At 34.8% G+C, this 22,353-nt stretch overlaps 3 protein-coding genes across 4 annotated transcripts; 2 read left to right on the top strand and 1 right to left on the bottom strand.

The window, feature by feature from the left end:
• The first annotated feature begins 1,571 nt into the window (after positions 1-1,571).
• LOC131661410 (SWI/SNF complex subunit SWI3C) lies at positions 1,572-9,643 on the top strand. 2 transcript variants are annotated; one of them, XM_058930949.1, is made up of 9 exons: positions 1,572-1,888; positions 2,004-2,519; positions 2,703-3,238; positions 7,064-7,427; positions 7,500-7,570; positions 7,920-8,041; positions 8,221-8,267; positions 8,378-8,562; positions 8,790-9,643. In XM_058930949.1, exons 1-9 carry the CDS (start codon positions 1,870-1,872, stop codon positions 9,249-9,251), a joined length of 2,322 nt encoding a protein of 773 aa, XP_058786932.1. In that variant the 5' UTR covers positions 1,572-1,869; the 3' UTR covers positions 9,252-9,643. The 2 variants fall into 2 exon arrangements, with proteins under 2 accessions (XP_058786932.1, XP_058786931.1); XM_058930948.1 differs by having other exon boundaries at positions 1,574-1,888; positions 8,194-8,267.
• Positions 9,644-12,402: 2,759 nt separating this feature from the next.
• LOC131661409 (uncharacterized) lies at positions 12,403-14,675 on the top strand. Its single transcript, XM_058930947.1, has 7 exons — positions 12,403-12,609; positions 12,763-12,810; positions 12,883-12,929; positions 13,785-13,851; positions 13,937-13,980; positions 14,189-14,246; positions 14,334-14,675. The coding sequence occupies exons 1-7, from the start codon at positions 12,532-12,534 to the stop codon at positions 14,382-14,384; spliced, it is 393 nt and encodes a 130-aa protein (XP_058786930.1). The 5' UTR covers positions 12,403-12,531; the 3' UTR covers positions 14,385-14,675.
• A 280-nt stretch (positions 14,676-14,955) lies between these two features.
• Positions 14,956-18,572, bottom strand: LOC131661407 (metal transporter Nramp7.2-like). The gene is made up of 13 exons (XM_058930945.1): positions 18,294-18,572; positions 18,102-18,180; positions 17,975-18,015; positions 17,791-17,869; positions 17,430-17,534; positions 17,210-17,319; positions 16,940-17,121; positions 16,789-16,858; positions 16,529-16,702; positions 16,315-16,419; positions 16,087-16,218; positions 15,893-15,988; positions 14,956-15,810 (listed from the first exon to the last, which is right to left on the bottom strand). The coding sequence occupies exons 1-13, from the start codon at positions 18,408-18,410 to the stop codon at positions 15,466-15,468; spliced, it is 1,635 nt and encodes a 544-aa protein (XP_058786928.1). The 5' UTR covers positions 18,411-18,572; the 3' UTR covers positions 14,956-15,465.
• Between the last annotated feature and the right edge of the window lie 3,781 nt (positions 18,573-22,353).

The raw sequence follows: 22,353 nt of genomic DNA, 5'->3' as shown, positions 1-22,353 counted from the left end.
ATTATTTATACTATGAATTTAATACATATACATTGTATTGACAATACAAGAGTTTTTGTACTCTCAAAAAATTAGAAAGGTTGGGTTTTTAATAAAGTTTGATTTTTATCATAACTATTTTAATAGTTATATATGTAAATATATAACTTAATTATAGTTTTGAATCTTTTATTTTATTTATTTCTTAGAATTAATTATATATTTTAAATTTAAACAATTTTTTTTATATTTTTACATATAAAATGAACGATATTTTCATTTTTAAATGATATTTTTTTTTTGTGGAATATAACAAATCATCATATATAAATATATTGTGAAATTTTATAAATAAAAATAAAAGTTTTAAAAATAAATATCTCATGGATTTTCTATAAAAAAACGAGAGCAAGATGAAAATTATTTGAATTTAAAATAGAGAAATTAATTCGTGAATCAGATAAAATTAAGGGACCAAAGCTAAAAATTTACCTTCATTATATTTACAAATTAATTATTTATACTATTACTGATAATTATTATGAGTATTATTATTAGGTGAAAACTTAGACACAATTTTTAAGTGTGATTTTACTATTTTTAATGAAAATATTATAAGCGTATAATTTTCTTGTATACATATGCATTTTTTTCTTCATATTTTCACTTTCTAAATAATATTTAAATACATTTATTATATTTTCATTGAAAAAAATAAAACTACACCAATAAATTATATATAAATTTTATTATTATTATTATTATTATTATTTTAATTTAATTTTTATACTATTACTTATTAATACTATTATTATCATCATTATCATCTATGAATACTGATAATTATTTATACTATGAATATTATTATGATCTTTGTACTATGAATTTTAATTTAATTTTATACTCTTAAATATCTATTCTATTAATTATTTAATTAATTATAAATACTATTAAGGGAAAAAAGGAAATGCACTGACAGTGTAAAGTATTTTTACACTGTCAACCAATGAGAGACATGCATCAGAATAAAGCCCATTTTTAATTTTAAAAAATTGTAATTACATGGCAAATTAAAGCATTTTGATTGGTTGTATGTGTAAAACTGATTTACACTGACAGTGCACTATCTTTAAACTCTACTATTAATTATAAAGTTACACCTATCTTTACATTGATTTTTATATTAATTATTTATACTATGAATATTATTATTATTATTTGAATTTTTAAATTTACTTACAAATTAACTTAAAAAAACCACTACAACCTCACCATTTCATTTGGAGGATTCTTTTACTCTAATAGGTTAAAAAAAAGGACTTAAAACAAAAGAAAAAAAAAAGAGCTTTTGTATAAGCTGTGTATTTTTATTTATTTAATTTTGTCATTATTTATTATTTAACAAAATCCAAATCCAAATATGTCAAACAAAAAGATAAAGCGGGAGAAATTACCAAATAAATACAAATACATCATTTAAAAAAAGAAAAATAAAAATAAAAGGGCATGTCAATCCCGAATCCCCGCGTACATATCACTCCCCAATAGGAAAATCACGTTTCCGTCACGCGTCGAAAAACACAATCTCTCCATAAGTTCACCTTACACCCCCGTTCTGTTTCTGGTATCACCTCACCCGCACCGCACCTCACGCAAAAATGCACATCAACAACAAACTCACAACAAGTTTTGCTTCAAACTAAACTTACTAGTATAACCAAACAAGCTCAAGCTGTGTGTGCTTTCTGCCTCACACATCACACAAACCAACACGACCGATCCCCAATTTTCCAAATTATTTTCTCCCAATTATCACCCCCTTTGCGCCAATCAACGACCCCACTTTTTTCTCTCTCTTAAACCCCTCTCTCCCCCATTCCATTCTTTGCCATGCCACCTTCTCCTTCAGGTATTCTCTCCCCCCTCTCTCTCTCTCTAAAACCCTCACTCTCTCTCTCTCTCTACTCTTCAATCTCACAAATAGGGTTTTATTTATTCATTCTCAATTTCCCTTTTATTTTCAGAAAATCGAACCAAATGGAGGAAGCGGAAGCGAGATTCGCAAATCACCAGACGTCAACAGAAGCACGACGAGGACGACGACGACGACGACGAAAACCCCAATGCCGACGAAGACGACTACGAGTCAGAGGATCAACACAACCATAACCAACCTAATTCTCAACCGCACCAAGAGATTGAAGTTCTATCCGATCACGGTGTTCAGATTTCGCAGTTTCCGGTTGTCATTAAGCGTGCTGTTAATCGTCCTCACTCATCCGTAACTGCAATTGTTGCTCTTGAACGGGCTATGGAGTTGGGATTGGGAGATAGCAAAGGTCAGCTCCAGAACCCTCCGTTTTTGGAGAATGTTTCACATGGTCAGCTTCAAGCACTGTCGACTGTTCCATCTGATAGCCTTGCTTTGGATCAGGATCGTGCTGATTCCTCTTATGTTATTACTCCGCCTCCGATTTTGGAAGGCCGTGGTGTTGTTAAGCGGTTCGGAAGTAGGGTTCTTGTGCTTCCAATGCATTCAGGTTCTCACTCTGATGCAATGTTTTGTTTTTAGATTTAGTTTGTAACGAATATGGTTATTTAAATAATGGCTTCTCAAATGTGACTTTTAAGGACTTAAATTTAATTTAGAAGTTCTCATGAATAGGTAATTAATTTAATTTGGACCTAATTTGATGTTGTTTTTTTGGAGTTTCTATGAGCAGATTGGTTTTCACCTGGAACAGTGCATCGATTAGAGAGACAAGCAGTGCCTCATTTCTTTTCAGGGAAATCACAGGATCTTACTCCTGAAAAGTACATGGAATGCAGGAACTATATTGTTGCACTATATATGGAGGAGCCGAAGAAGAGGATTACCGCCTCTGATTGTCAGGGATTGCAGGTTGGGGTTGATCAGGAAGATTTGGCTCGAATTGTTCGGTTCCTTGACCACTGGGGAATTATCAATTACTGTGCCCGGATGCCAAGTCATGAGCCTCCAAATGCCGCGTCATGTCTGAAAGAGGATACTAGTGGAGAAGTTCGTGTGCCGTCAGAGGCCTTGAAGTCTATAGATAGTTTGATCAAATTTGATAAGCCCAACTGTAAGCTCAAAGCAGAAGAAGTTTATTCACCATTGACAACACATAGCGCCGATGTCCCTGATCTGGACGGCAGAATAAGAGAGCATCTGTCTGAAAATCATTGCAATTATTGTTCTTGTCCACTTCCTGCTGTATCCTATCAGTCTCAAAAAGAGGTACACTGCATTATTTTGTTTTAAATTCAATAATTTAATGATATATTATTGTCATATCATATGGCATTCCGTTGCTTTAGTCATTTTTGTAATTTGCTGGAGGAAAAATGAATAGGATTATGAATTGCTTCAGTTATTGAATGACCCCCTAAAAACATGCATGATTATGGTAATGGACTGTTACCATTACATTAAATGATCATGCAGATATATTACTGAAAATAAGCCTCGTGTAGTTGAAAGCTGCACCCAGTCTAGTTCACGGTGTCTATAAATAGCAACCCAGTCTCTTGCTTTTAAAACCAGTTACTAAAATCAAAATTAAAAAAAAATCCAAAATATGGGTTACAACTTACAATTGCTTCTGAAAATATTATATTCTTCCTGGAATTCTGATTAGTTTCTCCCTATGCATTGGGTTTGATCAACACACACATACACACAAAAAGATAAACAAATAAGGTTTGGCTTGTCATCTCAGGGTGGATCTAGATCTTTAGTGGGTAGTATGTATAATACTGAAAGCAATAAAACCATACTACCAACACCTTTTTAAAGACAACTCACTGCCTAAAAAAAAGAAGGTAACTGTTCCATTCCCACTATGTTCCTTCAACTCCTTTACGCAACTATGCATCATGCTTTATTAGTTATTTGAAATATCGAGATTTTGAGTTTTATGTTTGTTAGTTTTATTTTGTTTACTTTATGTTCATGCAGCTTTTATTTGTGTGCAACATGGTTTATTTTATATGCAATTATTTATATTTCAAGTTTTCAACTACTTTGCAGCTTCCTCTATTTACTTGCTACGCTATCCGCTATTTCTCGTATCTGATTTTTTGGTTATCTTTAGTCTGAGTGTTTGTGCATTATACTCGCTTATTATTTCAACAATAATCCTCAAGTACTCAGTTAGCTGTAACTGAATTGCTTTGATTATTGTGTTTGTAATGTCTAATTGTTAAGTAATCAGTTTACGCAAAAAGCACAGGATGAAATTACTTTTGTGATGGGCCAATGCATCAAATTGGGTTCTTGTTGTTGTAGGAGTCTTATTAGTAGGGCTCTTTTTGTATTAGTCCTACTATTTTAGTACTTGACCTAGAATATTAATAATCTAGAACACATTTTTGTTCCTTAAAAGTTTGACCTTTAAAAAAACTGGTTACTATTTAATTATTTTTCTTCGTTTTTTCCTCTATATTTTAACAAAATGTATGCACTTAGTCTTCAACTAAAAACTTCATATATTTTTGGGTACCGAAGCATATGTAAACTATGTCAAAATAAATAGTTGTACCATTGTAATTTGTAAGGTCTGCAGTTGACTTCTCATCTCACTGATATTATTTTCTCTTCACTTTTCCAATCTTTCCCTTAATGATTTCCAATTATTTTTCATATGAAAGGAGCTTCCATTTTTCCAGGATTTAAGAAGAAAAATTTAGAAAAAAAAGAGATAAAATACAACTAGTTGAAGATAAAGAAATCCTTATAAGTAAAACAGTAACAGAATATTGGACCAAACTGAGTCAAACATGTAATGAAATCTGTTCAATGTCTCCTCATCAATGATGGAAGATCCTCATCCTTTGAGATAAAATAACAGTGGGCAGAGAACCAAAGAGAGGTCATTCGTAAACACAATTCTGCCTCTTACCAATTATAAAGGGAGAGGTAAATTCTTGAATATGAAGGCAGTTTGTTTCCAGTATTCCACCAAATGTACCATAGAACTGCATTGACTATATATGGCCACAAAATATTAGACTCCTTCCTTCATAAACCTATAGATCATTTATGTACGATGAGAAAGTACTCCAAGATGGGAGAGCATACCCAATGTCCTCCAAGAACCCAAAATAATTTATTGCATAAGAAGCTTGCTGCCTCACAATACAGAAATTAGTTAGCTGCTGTTTCAGAACTAAACTTGAACATAAAACACATAAGTAGAGAAAACTGTGCGACTATTAGTTCTCCAAATCACAACCATTCTATTTTTCTCTATATATCGTATATAGAACTGCAGTCTAGACCAAAAATTCAATCTCTGAGGGAGTCTTGGACTTCCAATCATAGGTTATTTGAGGAGGGACTTATGATGGTTAGGACTTAGGATAATGAGATGCAATTTAAAAGAAAGATATATTTTTGGACATGTAACAGATCAAAAAAATCCAAAGTTCATCTTCTCCTATATGGAATGAGGGAGAGATGTGGGTTTAAGAGTAGAAGAGATTCTAATTTACTAATAGCTCTACCAGTTGGATTTGTGCAAAAGTTAGCCATTACCCACCATGCTATTTTTCTATTTTATCGTATATCAAGCTGCAGTCTAGACTAAACATTAGATTTCCGAGGGAGTCTTGGACTTTCAATTGTAGGTTAATTGAGGAGGGACTTATGATGGTTAGGACTTAGGAGAGTGAGATGCAATTTAAAAGGAAGATATATTGGTGGACATGTAACATATCATAAAAAATCCAAAGTTCATCTTCTCCTATCTTGAATGAGGGAGAGATGTGGATTTAAGAGTAGAAGAGATTCTAATTTATCAATAATTCTACCAGTTGAATTCTAATTAACCATACTTAATGACTTTTCTAAGGAGCGTTTCATAACCTTAAAAGACACTTAATATTAGACACAAGGAGTGTATTCCATGCATTTAGACTTCCAATTTTGTTCACTCACAGTGTCTATAATCCTACTATCAAATCACAAAACATATACTAGTTTATGTTTAATCTTCACACATCTGTGCCAGGGTTGATTGAATGACAAAATGAAAAAAGAGAGCTCCTCTTCCAATGGTTTCCCCTTTTATGATTAGGCCTGCACTCAGTTCTCCAATATTAACAATTCTGAACAAATTCTCAGCTACCCGTTTTCTCCAATAGCAACACTCAAAACATCTACCCTTCCTTGAAGCTCAATATTGTCCTCAATGTGGGAATTTGGGATTCCTCCTGCATTAGAACTTTTCTAGGCCATATTCTTACGTTTCTTCTCCCTCCTGAGTGTAAACCATCTCTCAATCCTTATTTCCTTGTTCATATTCTCCCATGGCTAAACTAATGTTAAGTTTCTTCATTCCCTTATCCAATAATTGCTGAATTCCTTCTATACCATATAAACTCCATCATGTCAAATCCAGAGAGGACAATTGCTCTGTGTTCTGAAGTTCTTAAAAAAATTCTGCCAAAAAACTACCACTCTCAGTTCTATTTATTTTCAAGTAGGAAATCTAGAACAAACTGCCAGGATGACATATTTTAGAGAAAGAGCTGAGAAAACAGATAAGTGTAAGAATGCTTGTGGTAGTAGACTGTATGACAGACATAAAAGAAGAGAATTTCCTTTCCAAATGTTTCCCTTTCAAGGCTTGAACAAAGAGTTGCCTCTTTTTACAAATGAGCTAGTGTTTACTTTTCCAATATTAACAATTCAGAATGAGTCCTATTCTATTCATCCTATTATTCAAGCCAAGCCAACACCTAACCAATTATATAACTACTCTTCATTGGAACTACATTGCCTTATTTTTGTTACTGTTTTCTGTGTACCTTCACACGATAGTATATTTTCTCTCGTTAGTGCTTGAGTCGTGGAATTTGCATCTTATTCAGACTTCTGAATGGAACATCCGTCTTATAACCACAACAATGATTAATCTGGTCAGTGAGAAATGTGTACTATTTTGTGTGTTTTAGAGAGCTGTGCTTGTTTAGTCCAGACTATTTTATCATGCTAAATATTATATACCACGAGTTCCTCACTTCCATTATATGTAATCAGTATCTCATTCTCATGTTACAGGTTGATATTTTACTCTGCACTGAATGCTTCCATGATGGAAAATTTGTTGTCGGTCATTCAAGTATAGATTTTATAAGGGTAGATTCTACAAGAGATTATGGTGAACTAGATGGGGAAAGTTGGACTGATCAAGAAACTTTGTTGCTGCTTGAAGCAATGGAGATTTACAACGAAAATTGGAATGAAATTGCCGAGCATGTTGGTACCAAGTCAAAAGCACAATGCATTCTTCATTTTCTTCGTCTACCCATGGAAGACGGGAAATTGGAAAATATCAATGTTCCAAGCATGTCTTTGTCATCAAGTGCGATGAATAAAGATGATAGTGGAAGATCACATCATTACTCGAATGGAGATTCTGCAGGTCTGTCTTATATTTTTTAATTAAACCAAATTGCTGTGATAAGGTTTTGACTTAATATCCATGCTCTCACAGGACCTGTCCATCAAATCAGAGATTCTGACCGCCTGCCTTTTGCTAATTCTGGAAATCCTGTTATGGCTCTGGTAGGTGACTACAAATAATATTTCTAAGTTATTATTCAATCAAAAAATGTGATTTAAAAACAAGTTTATAAGACTAGGAACGTGGTTATCAGTACTACACTTGGCATCTTTTTCTTAACTTATTTACTTCATTATTTTTAAATTTTTAAAAATAAAAACCTATTTCTTCTAGTTGCACTGATTTTCTTTGAAGGAGCAAAAATGGTCACCATGCTTGCTTATCAAAAGCTTTAAAAGTTGTATTTAGATAGTGCACCAGAGTATCACAACTAATTAAACTGTATTGTATAGTTTACTGTTCTTTTGATGAGATTCTTACACATCTGGTTTTGGTTTATGTTATCTAAAGGTTGCCTTTTTAGCCTCTGCGGTTGGACCAAGAGTAGCGGCTTCCTGTGCTCATGCAGCATTATCAGTATTGTCAGGGGATAATACTGGCTCCCAGACGGAGGCATCAGGGCACGATAATAGGTGAGTAAGATTACTAAAGCACATGCATTTTTATTGGGTGATGTATTTTTCCTGTGCGGGTCCTCATTTTTTATGCATATCCTATCTTCTGATCTCTCTCTCTTCTAGTTTATGAATTTTGTACTGAACATTAATAATATTTACACCTGAAGGACAAATCCAGAAAACATGCATTGTAGAGATGGTGGCTCTCGAGGAGAAGCTGCAATTTCAAATAATCATAATGGTTAGTTATGGTTGCTGCTTTTTTATGTAGCTGATATACTGTCATGCCCCAATGTCCAATGCGGCACAGTATGTTATTATCTTCCTGACAAGTGCTACTTTTGATTTCAGAGGAAAAGGCAAAAGCACTTAGTTTGCGGGATCAAAGTGAGGGTAGGACCACCCCACTCTCTGCTGAAAAAGTTAATGAAGCAGCTAAAGCAGGCCTCTCTGCTGCAGCAATGAAAGCTAAATTGTTTGCTGATCACGAAGAACGAGAAATTCAGAGATTATGTGCTAACATAATTAATCATCAGGTACAACTGTTGTTTCTGGTCTTCAATTTCAGTTGATTCAGCTAAAATATTGATACACTTGATCTCTTTCCATTTCTATCTGATGTAAGCATGTATGTATATGCAGCAGTTAGACATTTTTTTTTTACAGAATAGGTAAATTGAGCTATAGGAGAAAACTCCCAAATTAGGTGCAGAGATAGTATTTTGATGTTTAACTTGTTTTGGTGGCTTGCTGTTGTTAACAGTTGAAAAGATTGGAATTGAAGCTGAAACAGTTTGCAGAAATTGAAACACTGTTGATGAAGGAATGCGAACAAGTGGAAAGGGCAAAACAGAGGTTTGCTGCTGAACGCACCCGCGTTATATCAGCACGATTTGGAACTGCAGGAACTACGCCTGCAATGAATGCATCTGGTGTTGGTCCTTCTATGGTTAGTAATGGTAATAATAGGCAACAAATGATCTCTGCTTCTCCTTCGCAGCCCAGCATCTCAGGGTATGGCAACAACCAACCAGTTCATCCTCACATGTCCTTTGCCCAAAGACCTTCAATGTTTGGGTTGGGGCAAAGATTGCCCCTATCTATGATACAACAATCACAATCAACTTCTTCAGGTGCCATGTTCAATGCCCCTAGTAATGTGCAGCCCGGTACCAATCATGCATTGTTGAGGCCCGTGTCAGGAACTAATTCTGGTTTAGGATAATTAGGGGAGTAGATGTAAGTTTTGGAACTTCAATGGTGCAGTTTTATTTGGTCATTAATTTCAGAAGTGAAGAGGAAATCGGGTGAATTTGCCAAGAAAGTTATTTAGCTTCGAGTCTAATTGGTTGCAGTTGATTGTGAAACTATTGCTTAAAAGGAAATAAGTAGCATTTGATGTTCTATAGTTTTAATTTCACCCTTGTTGACTATAGGTACAATGAAAATTTGTTGTCTTAAGAGTCAGATGTTGTTTAGCTAGATTGCATACAAAGCCAACTACATGGATGAAAAATGACGAGGCTACGGGGATTTGTCTCTCCGCTACCTATACTGTTGTACATGTTACTTGGTCATTTTATTTAATATAAGAATCAAAAACGTGTTTACAACTAATGCATTTTGAAAAAATACAAAGTAATAGGGCTGTTAAAAAAAACACGAACTCAAGCGAACCTTTGAAGTTGAACTGAATGGTATTAAAGTTAGAATAGGACAATATCTCAATCCACTTCATAATACTCATACACGTGACAAAATTTCATTTTTGACCTTTATTTTGGAGGTGTATCTTCGGAAGTATTTTTTTATTTAACATTGAATTGTTCCGTAGATGCATCTACGAAATCGTTTAAACAACGTTAAGAAATTGTTCTGTAGATGCATCTACGGAACCGTTTAAACAACTGTTGGAGAGGTAAAGCGGCAAGCAAAAAGTAATAGGTATTATTTATTACCGTGTGATATAGGTTATGTCGTATCGTACTCTATAGAGATTGGTAGAGAAAAACTGCTGTTCGACTATCTCGCGTTCTAAGTTTCATGATTGGGTGCGGAAAGTAAATGCGGGAAAAGTAAATAAAAGCAAATAAACAGTCTTAATAGTCTAAGAGAAATAGTTATGGAATTGCATTTTGTTCTACCCGTCGAATACTTAAATCTAAAGATCTTATCGTAACACACTCACAATACGCATCAAAATCACCAGGCATCATTCGAGATGCCACATCAGTGTCCATGTTTGAAACACCGACGAAAGCTCAACCGTGCTATTCGCATCAGTGATGTCTCAACCGACACAAACAACACAGAGGCATTAAACTCGATACCCACTACAATTATTAGCCCTAAATCCATGTCTGAAATCTAGAAACTAATAAATATCATTCCTAATCAAGATCTATGATGTCCATGTCTGAAACAACACAAATCCAGAGCATTTAAGCAAAAAGATCAAGAACAACAACAATGATGATTTGTAAAGTGAATATATAAACGATCCCAAGATCAACAAATGTACATACAATAAGAGTAGAAATATACATACAAAATCCACCATTGGAATGAAACATAGGGAAGAAAGAAGATGAACCGGAAACTCTCATCGTGTCAAGGCAATCGAGACAAATCCATAGCCAATCCACATGATGTAGCACCCAATGGTGTTTCCTAAACCTCTAAACCATCAAAAATGGATCAGAGTTCTTCCATGGGGGAAAGAGGTGATAAAAAACCTAAAAAATATGATTTGACAACATATATGCAAAACTGAAAATTGCAGACCGCGCTAAGCACGCCTACCGCGCTAAGCGCGCTGTCCTTTATTTTTCTTAAACCGCATGAGCGCGCTTAGCGCCAAATACCCGCGCTAAGCGCCCTACTTTCTGCCAGACTTGGTCTTCAAATTTTCCAGACCGCGCTAAGCGCCAAAAAAGCGCGCTAAGCGGGCTCAATAGAACAACAACTTTTATTTCCAAAACGCGTTCGCCGCCGTATTTTCGACACTTTATTCCTCGAAGCTTCGAACACGCATAAATACCTACAAAAAGACAACAAAACTATCAAACGGTATATATTTACGCGGAAACGTAACAAAACACAAACGATACAAATATACACAAAAACAGGGAATTATTCAAACAGTATTACAAAAAGTATCGATAAGTGCCACTATTTACATACACACAATAACTACAATTTGACACTTATCAACAACGTAAAAAAAAGTTCTGTAGATGCATTTACGGAACAATTCAACCGTTTAAACAATGTTAAAAAATTGTTCCGTAGATGCATCTACGGAAGCGTTTAAACAACGTAAAAAAAAGTTTTGTAGTTGCATTTACGGAACAATTCAATGTTAACTAAAAAAAATGTTTTCGTAGGGGTATTTTTGAAAACGTACATGGTGCATAAGAACCCCAAAGAATGTGCCTAGAGATTTTCTAAAATAATGGAACCGTTATGTTTGATTAGTAAATTAAACTATATTGCACAAACAATTTTAGAATATAATCTATTTTGGACTGGGCCGAGCAGACCCAATCCTCAGCCCGTAGACGAACAGGCCCAGAACGCACTCAAGGCCTAATTGCCATCCCGCTCCTTGCTGACCGTTATGGCTTCTTCCCACGTGCTGCACGAAGAGCACATGGTCAAACCCACTAGCGTAGAATTCGGCCAGCTCCTTTCCAACCCAGGATACGAGTCCTTGCTGGCCGTTATGACTTCATCCCACGTGCTGCACGAAGAGCACATGGTCAAACCAACTAGCGTAGAATTCGGTCAGCTCCTTTCGAATCCAGAATACGAGTCGTTTGCTGACTCAGTCCTACCATGTAGGATTCTGGCAGTTTTCTACTACTTGGGTCTCTAGTAAATCCGACCCAAATAGGAAATTCTGGCCCAGCGCTAGGGGCTACAAATATCCTCACTAGAGGGTCACGTATTCAATATTATTCACTTTCACACCTAACCTTTGTACTTGCTCTCCTTGTTCATACTCACTTTAGCATCGGAGTACCTTGCAGGTACACCCCAGTTCACAGTTGCAGGCCCTGACAATCCCTTCTGATCAGGTACTATCAAAATCAAATCTATAATTGAATCGATCCGAACCAAAATTAAAAATGAAAAAATGCAAAAAATAAGTTTTATTTTATTTTTTAAAATTAAAAATTAAAAAATAAATGGTTCAATTTAAAAAAAATTAACTCCTAACAATTTGATAGTTTAAAATTTTGTAAACGGTATACCAAACTAATAGTTATGACTAAATTGCGTTCGAATAAGTTCAATTCTGAATAATAAATCATACCATTAACAACTCTAATTACAATAGTACCACAATTGCTCTCTCTCTCTTTTTTTTTTTAAACCTTGCTTACTTGTTACTTTGTTTTATGCAGTTGCTACTTCAACTCTCCACAGTGGAATCATCGAGAATCAAACAGTAGTATTGTCAAAAAAAAAAAAACAGTAGTAAGCACCATTGTCGAACGGCAATGAACATAGACCAAAACGTCGCTTCTTTAACCCCGAATTTCCCCGTATCCCAACTCAATTTCTCTCTTGAAATCAAGGTTTGCACATCTCTCATTCTTTTTCTTCATCATTATTAGGGTTAGGATTAGGATTACCCTCTATTATGCACATAAACTCTATAATTGATTACTCAATTCAAAAACCCTCTGCTTTTGTTATCGTTCATGTTGATTAATTTGCTTACTTATCAGGGAAACAAAACTGAAATCATCATTTCCAGTTATGAAGATCATGTTATGGTGAGTGCTAATGGACATGTGCATCTATGTTTTTATGGCAATGGTTCTTAATTTTCATTTCACTGCCTTCAGGTTATTGCCACTCAAATAGGAGCTATGGGGACAATACTGCATGCCAGGTTAACTCATGTCAATTCTCTGCAATTTCGTATATCTTTTATGTTTTTGTAAAATAGTAAAACTTTAAGCGTGTGTTTGGTAAACTGTTTGGAGGGTATTCCTCGTGTCCCTGTGCAAAGAAAACGTGAAAAAGCAAGAAGCTCCAATTTGGAGCATTGGCCAAACACGCGAATAAGCTTATTTTAGCTTATCTAGTGGCATAAGTACATGTGTGACTGTGACTGTTCATCAGAGCTTATGACATGTCTGTTATTTGTTTTTACTTTTTAGCTTATTTCCATTAATTCTCTAGGATAGCTTATGAAACTTATAGCTTATCTTGTTCTAGAAATAGTTTATACACAGGTATTTATATGATAAACACTTTTAATTAAGTTGTTTATACAAAGAGTAAATAAAAATGTTCTACGCTATCATGATCAGATCACAACAGCTTCAAAAGGAGTGATTGGGTATACGTCAATCCCACTGGTTTTATGAATCACATGCACAAACATAGACACATGGCATGAACTAACAATGACAAAATAGAAGTAATTGAATGTTACTTCATGTAATGTATCTATTTTAGTCACCAATATTTTTTGGACACCGGACACTGACACTGACACGTCTTCAATCTAGAGTACCAATGTTCTATATTTTCACTAACTTCCAATCTAAGCTATGAAATTATAACTTATCCAACTATCAGTCATGATAAGTTATGGGGACTTTTTCATCTAACTATGATTGAGTGTGAGAACTGTGACTTTAGATAGCTTAAAATTCCAAAGCACCATTCACTTTAAAAATAGTGATGCTTAATTGAGGAAGGATTGCTCACACAGTCGCACATGTTTTTTCTATGCCAGGAAGGAAGAAGGGATGTCAATTAACCCAACATTCAATGTTTCTGTTTTATTTGGCAAACGAGATGAGGTAAACTTGCCTATGCTTGCAATCATTTTTTTTTTTTAGTTTTCTTGAAGGTTTAGGTTTTTATTTACAAAATGTGTTGTTGCAGCCAATGTTAGTAGCTTGTGCACGCCAGTTGATTGAGCATATGACGTAGGTATTCTTACTTGTTAAGAAAAATTATATACTAGTTATTACATTCTGGAGTTTTCAATTTCATTTATTGTAACTTTGGCCTAAATTAATATGTTTCAAAGATCCCTTCAAAGCGATTCTTTAAATCAGCTATGAACCACGTTCTTGTATAATTTTCTAAATTGTTTTTCAACACTATATCGACCATCCAATTCCTGATTTGCAGTTTGTCTGGCGTTTCTAAGCCATTGGTGCTCTCACTTGGCCTTAAAGACCATTCTGCGGTACATTTTAACTGATTTGTTCTTTTTTACTGGAAATGAAAAGAAAATTTTGATAAAAAGTCATACTCATATATCACTGTTATGTAGGGGACGTTGAAAGGCATTGTTTCTGCTGTGATTGACAAGAGGCTGTGGTAACATAACAAATTTTCTGTAGGCCAAAATGTGCATAGCTCAACCCGGTGGAGTTAGCTGTAATTGTTGATTAAAGATTATTTTTCTACATAACATTATCTTATGTCAATACATCTGATTGTATTGACCTCTGGCACTTTCAGACTCTAGTATTAGCAACCAATTTACATTTATTATTACTTCAAGCTAATCTCATTTTCTAGCTAATCTCATTTTCTACTTTAGTTGTGACAGATTGAAGTATTCAGTTATTGTTATAAACTTATAATGGTATGCAAACTTAAGTTAATATCTTATTGGCTTAATTACAGCTTTGGTCCCTCTATTTTATTTTTTTTTCGATTTTGGTCCCCTTTTGAGTTTTATGTTGAAAAAGGGACAACAATAGAGACTAATTTTGCAGAAAAAAGCAAAATAGGGGGACAAAAATTGCACAAAAAACTTAAAAAGGGACTAAAATAGTGGTTTTTAAAATAGAGGGATCAAAATCAAGAAAAAGACAAAATAAGAGGACTAAAATTGCAATTAAGCCTATCTTATTTTTAGCCTGTCATTTATTTACTGTGATTATTACATTCATCAACTCAAGGCAGTGATTGGACTTTAATGTCTCCTGTTCATTTTCTTTTAAACAATTTCCCGGTTAAACATCTATGCAGAAAGAAATCTATTGAATTCTTTGCTGAATAAAATAGAGAATGTTTAAACAATGAGTTGAATTTAAAAATCGAAACGTGAATGCAGCTCCTGCATTTTATCATCCTGATTACAAGGTAGGAAAAACAGAACAAAAGGAACAAAAGTAACATTCTCAGGAAGAATGGTCGATATATACGAGTATAGAACATAAGATCTTCTCTTCACTTGTGCCTTTGACTTCAACAGAAACACGGACAGCTGTTTATTATTTGAGGACACCATTTGACTTTGGGACTTAAACCAATCTAGCTTTCTTTTAAACTTATGCAATAATATAGAAACATAACAAATTTTTACTAAAGCATACAATCATTTTGAGAATTAGCCATCATCATATTCTCATTGCTCGGCTTGAAAGCAATGCGAATTTGGTGTTACATTTTACTCACAACCTAGGTCTCTCTGGCAGTGGGTTATCAACTAAATCTTCTCTGTAAGGAGCATTACTCAACTCTAACTGACCATCGCTTACAAATCCTTTTTCCATGTGGGTTTGCATTGCTGGGTCATCTTTAACCTCAACAAATGTTTTAACAGTGTCTTTTCTGAAGGTTAGATAGATAACTGAGACAACATATAGTGCCATTAGAGGAAAAACTATGATCCCAATGAACACATTTGCCACTTTTGGTAAACTGCTATGAATTATCCAACCCACAAAAGCAGTAATGAGGTAGTACACATTGATACCAATGATTCCCAAACCTAGTATCCATGAGATGACAATGATCTGCACCAAAATTATGTCACATTTTTTGTTTCAGTTTTTAATCAACAAACATAAACAATGACCACTTAATAGGACAACTTACAATCATTGAATTCTTGTGAGGTCCCATCTTGGTACTGCTGCTGCTAAACTTAAGGAGTGGAATAAGAGCAAATGGAAGTTCAAAAGAAAGAATCATCTGCAAAAAATCAATTTTAATTAGTATATCTGCATAATGATCAATATGTACACATACACATAAGGGAGATAGAATGACAAATTATAGAATTTACAAACCGATGCGATGATGATAAGTCTTCCAGCTCCAGAAGAACCGCCAATGATAGAGACAACAAGACTGGGTGCTATGGCAACAATCCTAGTCAACAAATTCCTAACCCATTTTCTCATCTTTAAGTCCAAAAAACCCTATAGGAACAATCAAACCAAAATCCCAGTTTAGTAACCTCTTAAAAAACCTAAATTATGTAGTTTGTTTAGTGTTTAATGATATTCTAGAATGACCTGCATGATAAATTGGCCTGCATAGGTTCCAGTGATGGCAGAACTTTGTCCAGAAGCTAACAATGCTATGGCATAAATGATTGAGCTTGAACGCCCCAATACATTCTAATGCACATCAAAATTACATAAGTGAGATATTAATAGTTGCTTAATTAAGATTGAACATAAATATCCTGTAACTAATTATTATCATGTAGTAAATTAAATTAGAAACCTTGAGAAGAAAAGAAGCGGAGTTAAGGGTAAGATCACTGCAACGTTCAACATTTTCAGCAGTAATGTCTTTGGCAGTACAAACAGTTCCAGATACAGAAATCATTGCAACATTGATTAGAAATGCGACAAACAAAGCGAAACCACTCTCAATGAGGAAGTATCTACATGCATCCTGCACAATCAATTATTTGGATAAATCATTTCATATATTTAAAGTTTATCACTTATATATAGTTTGTTTATTTCACAGGGACTTACATTGATGCCGCGCTTTGAACCAGGTATTTTTCTAGATAACACTAGTGCAGAGTGGAGGAAAAGATTATGCCTGCATAGTTTTGTCAAAATCATGTTATTAATCGGAAACTTTGCGAAAAAAAAGGAAGAAAAAAAAAAGAGTAGTATATACGGCATGATAAGGGCACCCAAAAGGGCAATAGCATCGGCTACGGCGCCATTTCCATTGAGTTTAGGGATGAACATTCCTTCAACTACACCAGCAGCAGGGGGTTTTACATAGCTCATTTCTCCGAAGAAACATGCAGCCATGACAAATACTAAGATCGATATCAACAGTTCCAACTTCCTTACCTACATGTCCAATAATTATTTGAAGTCAAAACCATTGTAACTGTAATTAACATATTTCTTGATTAATAGAAAAAGATAAATCAATTACTCCAAATCTTTGGAGGCCCAAAAACAAGAGAGTACTGCATCCAGTCATCAAAACTCCTCCCCATACTGGAATGTGAAATAATATGTTAAGAGCAAATGCTGTCCCAATCACTGCCACAATAGAAACATATAAGAAAAGTTAATACACCAATTTAAATTAATGGTTTTGATTGTAAAATAAAAAAAACAAGATGATGAATAATAGAAAAAGAAATTAGCACCTTCAGGTATGTCTGCAGCTATGACAGCAAGCTCTGCTAATATCCATAAACAGTACTTCACAAATAATGGATATTCAGCCTTACAAATTTCAGAAAGATGTTTTCCTACCAAGATTAAAACAACAAATATCAAATAATGATCCGATGAGAGAATATACTAACTGAGTATATAGGAACTGAGTGGTAGTTCAAATGATATATGATACACGTGAGTTAAATAAATGTAAGTTGTTAGTATAGATTTCGATTTCAATTAACAACTTTTAAATAATAATTAAATTATATTTATATTTTTAAATAAATTTTTGTCAACGCAATTTAGACCGTAACATTAATATTTTTTTTAATATTTCTTACTTACCGGTGCATACTCCAAGATTTGCAGCCAATGATTGAATTATAAGTGCAAATATGAGTCCAATAAGTATGATCCACAACAGCTGAATGCATCATCAACATTATATTTCAATTATTACATTTCACTTAAAAATATGATTATAAATATTTTTGGTTTATAGTTTGTTGTCTAATTCTAATTGCGTTACCTCATAACCATGGTTAGCTCCAGCTTGCAAATCAGTTTCCACTAGAAAAATCGAAAATAAAAAATTAACACACTAATATATATATAAATTATATAAATTAATGATACATAGATATAGAGAACATTACTATTTCCAGGGTCAAGATAGGCCAAAGAGACAAGAAAACCAGGACCAACATATGTAAAGAACTTTTTCCATCCTGGTGTCTGTTTCATCAATGCATCAAGTTTATATCCAAAATATTTATACAACAAGATTTTTTTTTTTAATATCTAAATATTAATAGATTATTTGTTAGAACTAAAAAAAACGATGATACCTGATCGAGCTTCGAAGAGTCATGATTAGAAGGTGGTGTGCCTGAAGGTGTCACATTTACTGCAACTATGCGATTGCTGTTACCATTGCTCACTTGTTGTTGTTGCTGCTGCATCATGCTTGTTAGTTATGTTCTATCTTAGTTTTTCTCTGGCTTTTGATCACTATGTGTATGATGAATGAATGAGTTGGTTATTAGCTATAGTATATATACACTTAAAGTTTATTGTTTTTTTTTTAATAGTGAAGACCACTTAATTGTATAAGATTGTTAGATACATTATTTTGGCATTTGGACACACAAGAGTTCCATCTTCATGCCTTTTAAGGCATGCCGCACGTCACGTGTCACTATCTTCAATAAAAATAAATTAGTTATCATCAAAATGATAAAATATATATTTGGTATTGGTAGGTACGTATACATGTATTTTAGTGCATGGTCTTATTCTAAAAACAAAATGAGAAAACAGAATGTATACACAGCAATATTCATGTTATATTAATTAAATCCCCTGGTAATTCCATTTGTCACTATTGAAGATATTGCTATATTTTGGTGTTTTTTTAATGAAGATCATAGTTTTTCAGTTTTTGTTTAAGTTAGTTGTAATTTCGATCCTCATCAAATACCAGGATTCACGATTGTGCAATTTTGGTTGCCATGTTTTAATTGTGTGACTTGTGCCTCACATGGCCACGTGTTCCAATTGTTACGGTTACATATCTGTGTATTAACCGGATATCTATTTTTTAAAATAATAATGTAAATGTTAGTGTAGTTGAACACAAAGAGTTTATCACCTTCACCCTTAGGTTTTAAAATTAAAAAAAAAAACACTATAATAATAAAATGTTTAGATTAGTTAGATTTCATAACGGCGGAGTCCATTGATGTGCGCATGATGGTTACGGGTGTCCCGGGTTGGACGACTCCGAGCTCGTTTAGGTCTATGTCCACCGACCTGTGGTAACTTCCTTGACAGGTTGAAGACTCCGAACCGAGTTGGGAATCCACTCTGAGTTGCAAATCCTTGCCGAGATGGTACTCCTAAAGACCGGTCATATCCTTCTGTTTTGGTACCGGCTTGTCAAATCGGCATAAATAATTCAAATATGTACAGTATTCATGTTTGATAACTTAGCGTTTGAATGTAGAACATTTGGATAAAAATTTCAAAAAGTGAAACGTAGAATTGCTTAAAAGGATAAAGTAAAATTCATTAGTCATAAAAGGAATCGAGTAAAAATGCTTAGATTAAAAATGGGAGACAAGTTCATACATTTCTCACAAATTCTTTTATTTCTGTAACTTGAATATTTGAATTCTATAGAGAAAAACAATGAAAAGTTGTGAACTCCTATCACTGTGAAGAAATCTACGTATATACTATGTACGTCAATAACCATTGACAACGGTCAACTCTTGAGCACTTGAAACGTACACTGTAATATCCCAATTTTTTATTGATTTATTTAATTAAATTTTAAATGCTTTTTGGATTTTATTTTGGTGTTGGAATGTTTATATGAATGATTTTGTATTTGTTGGGATTTATTAGATTTTTAGTTAATTAAATTTATTAGAAAAATAGGAAATATGATTTGGGTGGAAAATAGGAATAATGAAAATATGAGATAAAGTGGTGAGAAATAAAGGTAAGTTGGGGACAAGGTGAAATAATGAATTAAGTTAATATTAATAAGAAGGGTTAGTGGAGGCTTGGAGTTATCAGTACGTGAAATTGGAGGAAATTAGGAGAAAGAGCAAATTGAGAGAGAGAGAGAGAGAGAGAGAGAGAGAGAGAGAGAGAAGAGAGAGAGAGAGAGAGAGAGAGAGAGAGAGAGAGAGAGAGAGAGAGAGAGAGAGAGAGAGAGAGAGTGAGAGAGAGAGAGAGAGAGAGAGAGGAATAAGCCATGGCTAAAACTTGGATCTTTGCTGTAAATTGAGGTAAGGGGGGATTACTCTAATATTGGCGTAAAATGCATAAAGGGTAATGAGAGATCCCTCACCCTCCTATAGGTTTTCTATCCTTTTCACTATTGTTGATACTTAATGTGGTTGAGGAAGATTTGTGTGAAACTTGATTCATATGTTGTGATAAATGATTTTGTATGCTAATTTTGATATTGATTTTCGTATGCCTCTATATGTTCCAATTGATTGGGTTGTTGTTCATGTTTTAGGGTTTTTGAGTTATGAACATAAACTTAGATTCATGTAAAATTGATGGATTAAGTGTGTAATTAGTGGTTATATGATGTATTAATCATGGTATGATATGTAGGGGTGGCAAAACGGACCCGGTCTGCAGGGAAAACCCGTTTTGCCCGCACTTTTACGTGAGGCGGGGCAAGGTTTTAGGCTCACTCCCTTTAATGTGTCTGCCCCGCCCAGTTTTTTTGCGGGTTTTTGCGGGCATTAGCTTTTTCATATAATTTTACTATTTTTAGACCTAAAAGTTTCAATGCCTGTGGGTATTCCTTGCCCGCCCTCACTTTTTTGCGGGGTGGGACAAGGTTTTAGACCCGCACAATCAAATATGCGCGCCCCGCCCCGCCCTGTTTTTTCACGGGCTTTTGCGGGGCGGGTCTAAATGGGGCGGGCATGCCCGTTCGCCACCCCTAATGATATGTATGGGTTGTTTTATGGACGATTTGGGTGACCGAGGGTCAAAATCGGAGCTTTGAATGAGCTCCCATGATAGAAATCACGTTTTTTATTTTCTGCACAGCAGTGACGGGCGTCACCAGTGTAATGGGCTGACCGTCAAGCATCCGGGGAAGCTGACGGGCATCACTTGAGTGAAGGGCTGCCCGTCATGGTCCCCAGGCAGGATTTCCTAGTGGTCGTCAACTAGGGATGACAAGCAGACCCAAACCTGCGGGATCCAGCCGCACTTGAATACGAGTTGACTGGGTTTGAGTTTGGGTTCGAGTGCCACCTGATATTTCTGGTGCGGGTTTGGATAGTGTGAAACCCGCACCCGAAATCACACTTGCTTATATATATATATATATATATATATTATGGAAAGTTGTAGGAAAAATGTATTTTATATATTTTGCTGCGGGTTTGAGTTTGGGTAAAAAACTCGAACCCAACAGGTGCAGGTGTGGGTGTTATTTTGCCACCCGAACAACATTTGGGTTCGGGGTCGGGTTCGGATTCAGGTGGCGATTTCGGGTGTGGGTGTGAGTAGTGTGAAACCCGACCCGTTGCCATCCCTATCGTCAACTATGCAACAGGCTTATGAGGGAGATGAATGACATACGGGGTGACAGGTTGACAGTCATGAACATTGTTTATTGATTCTTAGTATGTCAGTTCAGTTTTCAATGTTGTTTTCGAGTGCGGATGATGTTTTATTGTTGTTTTGATGTGTTTGAAAAGTTCAATTGTTGTGATAAAATATTTTGATGGGTAAATAATATTTTGAGTTCTGTGACGAGTCATAATTAGATGTTGTTGATGTTCAAATGTGTAGTTTGGAGTGAGAACTACTATGATTGCTTTATGTGTTATTGTGTATTGTTCAAAGTGGAACCAAGGGTGTCGTTGTTCCTGTATGTTGTGGTTATATGTCATGTATCATGTGTGTCATAGTTGAGAAGTGACGAGTCGCTTGTTCAGTAAAGGGGATCAATGATGAGTTTGCGCTTGAAGAGGAACTAGGTTCGAAGAGGGACCACAATGAGTGGATGAATACCAGTAACATTATTTTGATATTGCTGAAGCGATAAAGCGGCAAGCAAAAAGTAATAGGTATATTATTACCGAGTGATATAGGTTATATCGTACTGTCTCCATAGGGATTAGTGAGAGAGAAAAGCTACCGTTCAACAGTTTCAATCCTTCTAAGTTTGGTTTTGGGTGCAGAACGTAAAATGCAGGAAAAGTAAATAAAAACAGATAAATAATCTATTGAAGCTCGGGAGAATTCTATGGATCGTATTTCATTATACCCGTCAAATACTTAAATCTGAAGATCTATCGCAACACACTCACAATACGCATCAAAATCACCAGACATCGATCGAGACGTACCACATCAGTGCCC

Source organism: Vicia villosa, linkage group LG3 (assembly GCF_029867415.1).
Source record: "Vicia villosa cultivar HV-30 ecotype Madison, WI linkage group LG3, Vvil1.0, whole genome shotgun sequence".
NCBI lineage: Eukaryota > Viridiplantae > Streptophyta > Magnoliopsida > Fabales > Fabaceae > Vicia > Vicia villosa.
Note: the sequence above shows the minus strand (reverse complement) of the source record. Positions and strands in the feature narration are given on the sequence as shown.